The 9,981-nt window shown below is 34.3% G+C and overlaps 1 protein-coding gene across 1 annotated transcript in view; it reads left to right on the plus strand.

The window, feature by feature from the left end:
- LOC106464642 (Down syndrome cell adhesion molecule-like protein Dscam2) overlaps positions 1-9,981 on the plus strand; it is a gene marked incomplete at its 5' end in the record, with an annotated part of 78,554 nt that overhangs the window by 58,539 nt on the left and 10,034 nt on the right. Inside the window, 4 exons of the mRNA XM_022392388.1 lie at positions 1,123-1,416; positions 2,151-2,315; positions 2,674-2,873; positions 3,415-3,496. Of these exons, the coding sequence (XP_022248096.1) occupies positions 1,123-1,416; positions 2,151-2,315; positions 2,674-2,873; positions 3,415-3,496 (741 nt within the window). The remainder of the gene's footprint in view (positions 1-1,122; positions 1,417-2,150; positions 2,316-2,673; positions 2,874-3,414; positions 3,497-9,981) is intronic.

A 9,981-nucleotide genomic window follows, 5' to 3' on the forward strand; every position in this document is an offset into this window, starting at 1 on the left:
CTTAAACCCAAGGAATCGAGGTAGTATACCAGTTTAAACTCAGAGAACGGGGTACTATACTAGCTTAAACCCAAGGAATCGAGGTAGTATACCAGTTTAAACTCAGAGAACGGGGTACTATACTAGCTTAAACCGAAGGAATAATGTATTATACTAGCTCAAACCCAAAAACTTGAGGTACTATACTAGCTTCAATCCACGAAATTGAGGTACTGTACTAGCTTAACACCAAGGAATCAAAGTACTATATAAGCTCTACTTCAAAGGAATTGAAGTACTATATTACCTTAAAACCAAGGAATTAAGGTACTATACAAGCTCTAACCCAAGGATTGAGGTACTATATTAGCTTAAACCCAATGAATGAGGTACTATAGTAGTTAAAACCAAGGGAATTGAGGAACTATACTAGCTTAAACCCAAGAAAATGAGGTACTATACTAGCTTAAACTCAAGGAATGGAGGTACTATACTAGCTTGAAACCAGGAAATTCAGGAACTATCATAGCTTAAACCCAATGAAACAGGTAATATACTAGATTAAACCCAGGGAATTGAGGCACTTTATTAGCTTAAACTCAGTGAATGAGGTTCTAACTAGCCTAAATCTAAAGAATTGAGGTACTATAATAGCTTAGTATCTAAATAAACATAGATAAATAAATGTTTTAGGGGGTAATCTGAAATCGTAGGGGGTAGGTTGAAGTCATCTTCAAGCTATTCCCAGGGGTAATTTGAAATCGATTTCATCCTACCTCCCGGTAATTTGAGCGCGATTTTAAGTTACCGTGGGGTAAGGTGAAGCAGGGGTAATCTGAAATTGCTACACCGATGTCTGCGATTAGAATTCCTTTATATTACTGGAGAAATCCTGTACTTAGAGGAGTACAATTGCAATAAGGATATTAATTTGACTGCAAATATCTTGTAGGTCTCTGCTAGTTTTAAATAATGTAGAGGGAAGCTCAAGGCATGTTTGCTTAATTCAAAAAGTTTACTACTGAAACACTTGCTTATAAATTTCGCAAAACTTGAAACTTGTTCGGTCTTTAGTTCTGAAACTTAGTGATGTTAGTAAAAAGTTCATTTTATATGAAAAACTAAATTTGGTTTACTACTTAGCTCCCGTTGCCCCCAACAAAGAGTCCTTACTAGTCACTAACAGGACATCTGTCACCATCCGGCTGGATGCCTGGCATGATGGAGGTTGTCTAATCACGCTCTTTAGTGTCAGCTACAAGGCTCAGAGAGACGACAACTGGAGTATTGTGTCTAGCAGAGTTCCTAGTAATCGAAAACAAATAACCATCCCATCCCTTACTCCAGGAACACGATACCAGGTCAAAGTAACAGCTCACAATGAAGCTGGGGCTACGGAGGCAGAGTACTTGTTTGTTACACAAACTATGACGACAAGTAAGTCAAGTACTGTACAGAGTTTTTGGTTATCTGTATTTGAAAGTTGTCAACTATAATCCTTAAATAGTGACTTTCTACAGAATAATAATAACCTGTTTTGGAAAGATATATCATTTCTTGGAAAGTTTTGCACTTAGATATTTAATTAGTTTCCCGAGAAATGTCGGATGTTTTTTACAAATGTCTAGTGATTTACTTTGCAAAGGTTATAGTTATCACCAAAAAGTCAGTAACCTTCTGTAACTGAATTACTACTATTGAAAGTTACTACTCATCTACAGAAATAAGGCAGCCTTCCTTCACAGGTGTTAATCTTTAACAGAACATTGCTAAAGAGCTTAACAAGTTGTAGTTAATAACCTTCTACAGAAAGCAGACATTCTTCCGTTACAGCTGTTAATCTTTAACAGAACATTGTTAAAAGTTTTTACAAGTTGTAGTTAATATTATTTTTCAGAATAGCAGGATCTTTCAGCACAAGAAACATTATTTAAATGTTAGCTTTGTAGACTGTTTGAGATACTTTTTATACGGCGATCTGTATTAGTACTAAAAAGATTATAATATACTTTTTATTCAACGTTCTACGTTAATACTAGGAATAATATGAGTAGTTTTTATATAAAGCCATATTTTCTTAATGTTAGAAAAAAAAAGCGAATACTTTTTGTATAGCGATATGTGTTAGTACTGGTGGTTCAGTTTCTTGTGTTATTTGTATGATTTTGTAGTGTACACGACGTCCATCCCCATACTTATTGGAGAGAAAATTCCCTTTTACTTGGACTTGAACATTATACTGCCAACTGGTGTTTCGTTTGTAGTGGTTGTCGTGGTCATGTTCTTGGTTTGTGTGATTGTACGGCGTCGCAGTTCTACCGAGAGTTCAATAAGTGGTTTGTCTTATTTCAAGTTTCTGTATATCGAAGCAAATTCTACTCATCATGGTTTTTATAAATTAGACATGACAATACATGTATTTCTTTTTTTAAAGACATAATTATATATTAGAAATACGTTTCGTTTTCATTCTCTAATTTAAAAACTTTGTCTTCTCTTAAATAATTTTACCCTTAAGTTTTTATTATGTATATTACGAAATATAACGGTTAGGCTAGTATTAGAAAAATATTTTGTTTTATTGACTGTAAAGTATTTTGTGTTTCTAGTCGACTTACAGACTTAAAAACAGCTGTTATAGTTTAAAACGTATCCTATTTCACATTTATCATTTTTGGTCGATTCGTGCTCCAGGAAGTTCCGTGTACAACTGTCGAAAAATACAGACTCGAGAAAACGTACAGCTAAGTAACTTAGATAACAAGAACTCGATTAAAAAAACCTCAGCTTCACCAAGTCGAGCCAAGTCATTCACTTACCCTCAGCCTTATGCTACTACCCAGTTATCAGGGTCAGAGGACAGGAAAGTGGGAGATGTCGACGATTGTAGTTTGGTAGGTCTAATCTCCAATGATAGATGATAGATAATTTGATTTCACTAACAATGAAAAGTTTACAGTTTATTAGTTCATAATGATTTTACTAGATATCAAAGTAGGTTTTTATAAACTTCACTTTACTTTTTCATTGTGATGATAAAATAAACCTCTATGAGTTAGGCATAACTTTATTAACTGCTGACTTACAAATGTTACAATGTTATTTCTTCATAATTTTGTTGCTAGGTGGCAGCACAGGCTCCGATAGAGTTTTTTTTTTCAGCCTGAAGATTAAAAACTATTGTACTCTCTAAAATATAACACGTAATAGTCTATTTTTTAGACTAATTATAAATATACTCACTTTTAATGAGCTAAGGGTGTATTTTCTGTTAAAGTAACTATGAAACGCGTATTATGTACATAATTGAAATAATTTATTTTTATTTCCAGTCACAAGGCAATTTTACTTTAGATGAGACATTGAAAATATAAATTTTCTAAAAGATTTTACTTAGTAGATGACAACTATAATTATTGTTTGGGTTTCATTTAGGCTAAAGACGAACCTTTATATGCTACTGTGAAGCGTACTCCTCGCCCACCTCGATCTGAGGTTCATGTTTATGATTATGAAAGTAAGTTATTATTTTGTTCAATAGATGGCGGGACGTAAGCCATATGTAAAAACTGTTACTTAAAGTTTTTTGGATTCAAAAACAAATTTTAATTGTTTTAATTATTTTAAGAACTTTAAAAGATTCACCTTTATCATAATAACATTAAATGTGTATTATGGCTTTGCAGGTTTAGAAATACTTCAGAGAAACAGGTAATTTAGTAATACATATAATATTTCAAAACATGAAGGAGAAAGTATTATAGTTTCTGATAACAACGTTTTACAACTAAATTTTATTTGTCTACCTTTCTTATTTTGTTTTCTGTTACTTTTATCTGGGTATTATTTCGCACTCAAGAGAAAGTAGGATTAGTTTGTTCCACTTTTAGGGCTTCTCGGAATGATCCTAAATGTCGTTCGTACTTTATTTTACCATTAACGACCCCGTTTCTTGACAATTCGCGGTATTGCACGATTGTGTTGTTTTACGGTCTTCAACAGACCAAAGCTCCTGGCACGTAATACTAAAACAAACCGTACAGCCATATGATGGTTATTGGTTTGGGTTTTAAAGTTCTGCTGAAATCTGTACTAAAAACAAACAGGATATTAAGGTTGAGCTAAGAGTAGGCTTTACTTTGATCTTAAAAGTCTCGTATCATCTGTCACTTTCTTGCTTTCAATGACGTTTTGTCAGTTGTAATACTTTAAAGAAAATTTAAGTAGTGAAGAATAACGAAACGAAAGGCCGAAAATAGAGAAAAATAAGACGTTGTCTTATACAAAAAATAATAATTATTACGATATCAGCATATGATAAAATAGGGAGTATGTAAAGAAAAGTTAGAGTGAAGATAATTAAAACTGATAAAAATGAACGAATGAGAGACATGAAGCTAACATAAAATACTAAGAGCGGAAATGATAGGTGAAAAGATAATTTTGAGAAAAGCACTTGAAAAGGGCGAAAGTAGCAACAATTTACAACAAAATGTAATCTAGTGTGATATAAATCTAAACATTGGAACTGAAGATAAATATGTATATCCTATAGAGAAAACTAGGAGTGGTACATATTGAGTGCAAATAGGTGATGGAAGAGACAGAAGCAAATATATAGGATATGAGTCAACAATTGGTAAGACTCAATGAAAACCAAATTATAAATATTATTCAACATGATAAAACTAAACAATTGACTAAATACGCCGAATAAACATTACGGTGTTTGATTTCTTAACAAATAATCCCAAAGATAAACAGATTTTAGTTTCATTATGTAAACAAACGCACGAAAAAGTTCCCTAAGGGAAAAAGTAATAACGAAAATTAAAATATATTACTGGATGTAGCAAGACAAGGAGCATGAATGCGGAACTGAGAGAAGTCAAGTTTAAAAAGAACGTCTAGAATGAGCTGAGAAAAGAAACGAAAATATAGCATACAAAAGAGAAGTAGACGTATTTTATAAACGAAGTAGATAAACAACGAGGAGAAACCTTTTTGATGTACACAATAGCGCATAGATTAGTGTCGTGTATAGAAAATAAACATACGTGAAAAGCGTAATTAATTTTCAGCTTAGAAGCTTCTCTGCCTTCTCGCAGGACAGCCACACAATGCCTTTTTGATAAATTGAGCCCTATTTGCATTCAGCTTTTGTGTTTCTTCTTATTCCACCATTTGGGGTTTGTGTAGGAAGAACATAATTGCCAGTTTCCTTTCCATAACACTGAGTTTTGCAACCATCTGTAGAAGAAGAATAATAGTTGTCAAATCTGGATAAACCACAGAATAATAATAATAAGTTCGACTTGTTTCTACGTTCTTGTCAAATGTGGATAAACCACAGAATAATAATAATAGTTCGACTTGTTTCTACGTTCTTGTCAAATCTGGATAAACCACAACATAATATTAATAGTTCGACTTGTTTCTACGTTCTTGTCAAATCTGGATAAACCACAGCATAATATTTACAGTTCGACTTGTTTCAACGTTCTTGTCAAATCTGGATAAACCACAAAATAATAATAACATATCGACTTGTTTCTACGTTCTTGTCAAATCTGGATAAACCACAGCATAATATTTATAGTTCGACTTGTTTTTACGCTCTTGTCAAATCTGGATAAACCACAGAATAATAATAACAGTTCGACTTGTTTCTACGTTGTATTCAATCTTGGATGGTTACACTGAATAATATTGGCTTCGCTTTTTCTACGTTCTGTTCAAACCCGGATGACTTCATACCAACACTTGTTTGTACGTTCTTTACAAACTTAGATGGCTCCGAATAATAATAATGACAATACCGTTTGTTTCTACGTTCTCACCAGACCTGGATGGCTACAGTGAATAATAGTAACAGCGCTTGTTTAGGGAGAGTATTCATGATGAGTGCACTGGAATGGACGACAACTGCCTGTTGTGTAAAAAAAACAAAAAAAAAAGAACACAAGTGTGGAGGACAACGTTTCAAAAGTCTTTCGTTGAAACGTTTTCTACTGTACTTGTGTTTTTTTCTACAACAGTCAGTTGCCGTCCATTCCAGTGCACTCATCAATACAAGTGCCACTCGTTTCTGCGTTCTGTTTAAACCTGGATGACTCCAGAAAATAATAACAGGGCCGCTTGTTTTAGTGTTCTGTTCAAATATGGATAGCTCCACAGGACGATAATACCATCGCTTGTTTCTATTTTCTGTTCATACTTGAATGGCTCCAAGCATGAAGATTTGCTTCGCGTTGTCTATTGCAATATATCGATCAACCTGTCTTATATTTCCGTTCTACGGGTTTACTGTATGGAAATGTTATGTCTACACATATGTTGTTAGATTTCAGTTAACATTCACCATTCTCTGTTTTAGTTTCACTGCGTTTTCAAACATAATCTGCTTTTAATTATAGAAAAGTAATATTTTTTCGTTTTTTTTTATGACGATCTAGTACCCGTCACGTTTAGTGGACTCTTTAATTCATATTCTTAATCCAGGAAAAACTTTTTCATCTATTTTTAACTTACACGACATAAGATTAAAAAGAGATTGTAGTGAAGTGATTACATTTAGCAGAAACCATTCAGTATTCATGTTAAAGTGAAGTGATTACATTTAGCAGAAACCATTCAGTATTCATGTTAAAGTGAAGTGATTACATTTAGCAGAAACCATTCAGTATTCATGTTAAAGCGAAGTGATTACATTTAGCAGAAACCATTCAGTATTCATGTTAAAGCGAAGTGATTACATTTAGCAGAAACCATTCAGTATTCATGTTAAAGCGAAGTGATTACATTTAGCAGAAACCATTCAGTATTCATGTTAAAGCGAAGTGATTACATTTAGCAGAAACCATTCAGTATTCATGTTAAAGTGAAGTGATTACATTTAGCAGAAACCATTCAGTATTCATGTTAAAGTGAAGTGATTACATTTAGCAGAAACCATTCAGTATTCATGTTAAAGCGAAAGATTTAGAATGAAAGTTATTGAACAATAAAAGTAGTATAACATTAGGCCTAGCTGAAGAAGTTATCAATGTTTATGATAAAGAAGAGATTGAAGAACTGAGTACGGGAAACTAATACAGTTAAGACTTGATGGGTGAAGTTATTAAAGTATGTTATAAAGAGATGCTTGAAAGATTGAAATAGTTATATGGGTAGAAGAAACTTAAAGCACCTGGAACTACTGTAGGCTTTAAACTAGTATACATTCACTTCCACTATACGTCATAGCTATGACCGAACATTCCACTTGTCAAAAACGATCATTTGTACCAAAAGTGACAAAATTAGATGCACGAGACGAACTAATATCTATGAAAGTGTTTACCAGGTGTAAAATTATTAGAATCTATACAAGAATATTGGTTTAACTAAAGTGTTTACCACGTGTAAAATTATTAGAATCTATACAAGAATATTGGTTTAACTAAAGTGTTTACCAGGTGTAAAATTATTAGAATCTATACAAGAATATTGGTTTAACTAAAGTGTTTACCAGGTGTAAAATTATTAGAATCTATACAAGAATATTGGTTTAACTAAAGTGTTTACCAGGTGTAAAATCATTAGAATATATATACAAAAATATTGGTTTAACTAAAATGTTTACCAGGTGTAAAATCATTAGAATATATATACAAAAATATTGGTTTAACTAAAGTGTTTACCAGGTGTAAAATCATTAGAATATATATACAAAAATATTGGTTTAACTAATGCAAGTCAACGAATTAAATCTACAACAAATACTGACATCTATCTGATGCATGTATCATGTAATTATATACAAACAAATTGAAAATCATAAAAAGACACTTTTAAAATTACAAGTTTCAAATTATTCCAATAAAACTCTGCAAATTTCTGAAAGTTTATAAACAATTTCACAAGTTTTTAATCTTCTTCTGTCTCCTGGTGATTCAATGGTAAGTTTGGGGCCTATAATGCTAAAATTCGGGGTTCGATTGACACACAGCACATATCTTTAGTTTAGCTTTACTTTTTAAGCAAGTATATAAATTCAATTCTTCTACGAACATGGGACGTTAGAGATTTAGTATTTCTGTTGTTTGAGGCATTGAGGTAGAGCCGTATTTTTTTCTTGATGGGTTATCGCTATAGCCACTATTTAACTATCCTAACTACTAAAACTTGTTAGTAGATTTCTAGGCTGAACTTATTTGATGTAAGAACTAATATTGAGTGTCAACTGCTTGTCAGTTGCTGGTTCCTTGTTCGAGCACTTCTGTTCCAGTTCCCTTGTCTTGATCTTATATTATTCAGGTTGCCCATAAAGATCAATCTTTCATTTCTTGAACTGCTTTATAAATTACTGATCTCCTGTGTCCCGACCTCCTAGTGGCTCAGCGGTAAGTCTGCAAGTATACAACGCTAGAACTCGGGTTTCGATACTCGTGGTGGGAACAGCACAGATAGCTCATTATGTAGATTTGCGCTTAACAATAAGCAACCAAACCCCCTGTGACTAATACGAGTCTCACCACCATTACTTCATTCTTTGATTTACATAAGCACGCAACTGAAAACCGAACACTGACACGAGACTGTCTATTCATCTTGAAGCTAGTGTTATTCTTTCTTAATCAGTGGTCTATGTTTGGGTTTATTTAATATATTCGCCTAACTTCACGTTTGTTTTGTTATTTGGTGGACCAATGTGCACCTTTTTCTACACCGAGTAATACACGTGATACATATGTTATCAGTGTGGGAAAATGAGATGCAGTTATACACAATGGTGTGTCTGTAAACTTACCCCAATGTGGTCAAACGGCCATCAGGCTCTTGTTGCGAGGCGTTGGGAATGACAGCAAGATTTATGGGAATGGAGGTTTGCTCCAGATTCAATTCCATGATCTCTTAGGAAGTACAATAATATTCGTCACTTCCGAATGATTGTCATCTGCCAAGGTCGTATGGGGCTTTCCCATGTGACTGAGCAGTTGTGAGGCTTGGTTTCCGAGAAGGATTGGGTTTGGTTTGTTACGAATTTCGCGCAAAGCTACACGATGGCTATCTGAGCTAGCCGTCCCTAATTTAGCAGTGTAAGACTAGAGGGAAGGCAGCTAGTCATCACCACTCAACGCCAACTCTTGGGCTACTCTTTTACCAACGAATAGTGGGATTAACAGTCACATTATAACGCCCCCACGGCTGAAAGGGCGAGCATGTTTGATGTGACGGAGATTCGAACCCGCGACCCGCAGATTACGAGTCGAGCGCCCTAACCGCCTGGCCATGCCGGGCCAGAAAAGGATTAGGACAACAAATTACAGGATCATCAATATGACAGGATATGATACACTATCGCTTGAATGGAAGAAGTAAGACAATGTCATAAGCCAACTACTACAAAGATCGTGGCGTAGTTATTAGTTATCTACGTTTAGAAATTGCAGTATTCAACATGAATGGCACTAAGCTCATGGGCAAAAAATACTATTGGTTCAGCTATAGCCCGTCTCTAATTTTGAACTACTGACCAGAAATAGGTATGGAATTCAACCCACGAAGGGCTTTCTCCAGCTCTTAAAACAGAATAACGGGAATGTTTGTCCCAGTTATAATGCATACACAACTAAATGTGCAGAGCATGTTCAGTAGCATCATGTTTCTGTCCCTGGATCCTTTGATCCGCAGCCCGATACGCTAACTGCTAGGCCACACCCGGCCCAACTTCCTTGAGGAGTAGAGTGACTTCAGTTGTGGGTAGTATTTTAGTAGCGTAAAGCTACTCAATGAGCTATCTGAGCTGTGGCCACCACATAAAATCAAACCCTAGATTTGGCTGGAGACGGCTTGAATGGGTAATGAAGAAAAACTTTAATATAACAGCAAATGTACAACGTTTCGACAAGGTTTTGTCATCATCAGGTACAAGTAATTTATACTGACACGGATATATATATATATACAGTATTGAACAAAGAAGTCACAATTCTTTGTTCAATACTGTATATATATATA

This window comes from Limulus polyphemus, unplaced genomic scaffold, assembly GCF_000517525.1.
Source record: "Limulus polyphemus unplaced genomic scaffold, Limulus_polyphemus-2.1.2 Scaffold1708, whole genome shotgun sequence".
Lineage (NCBI taxonomy): Eukaryota > Metazoa > Arthropoda > Merostomata > Xiphosura > Limulidae > Limulus > Limulus polyphemus.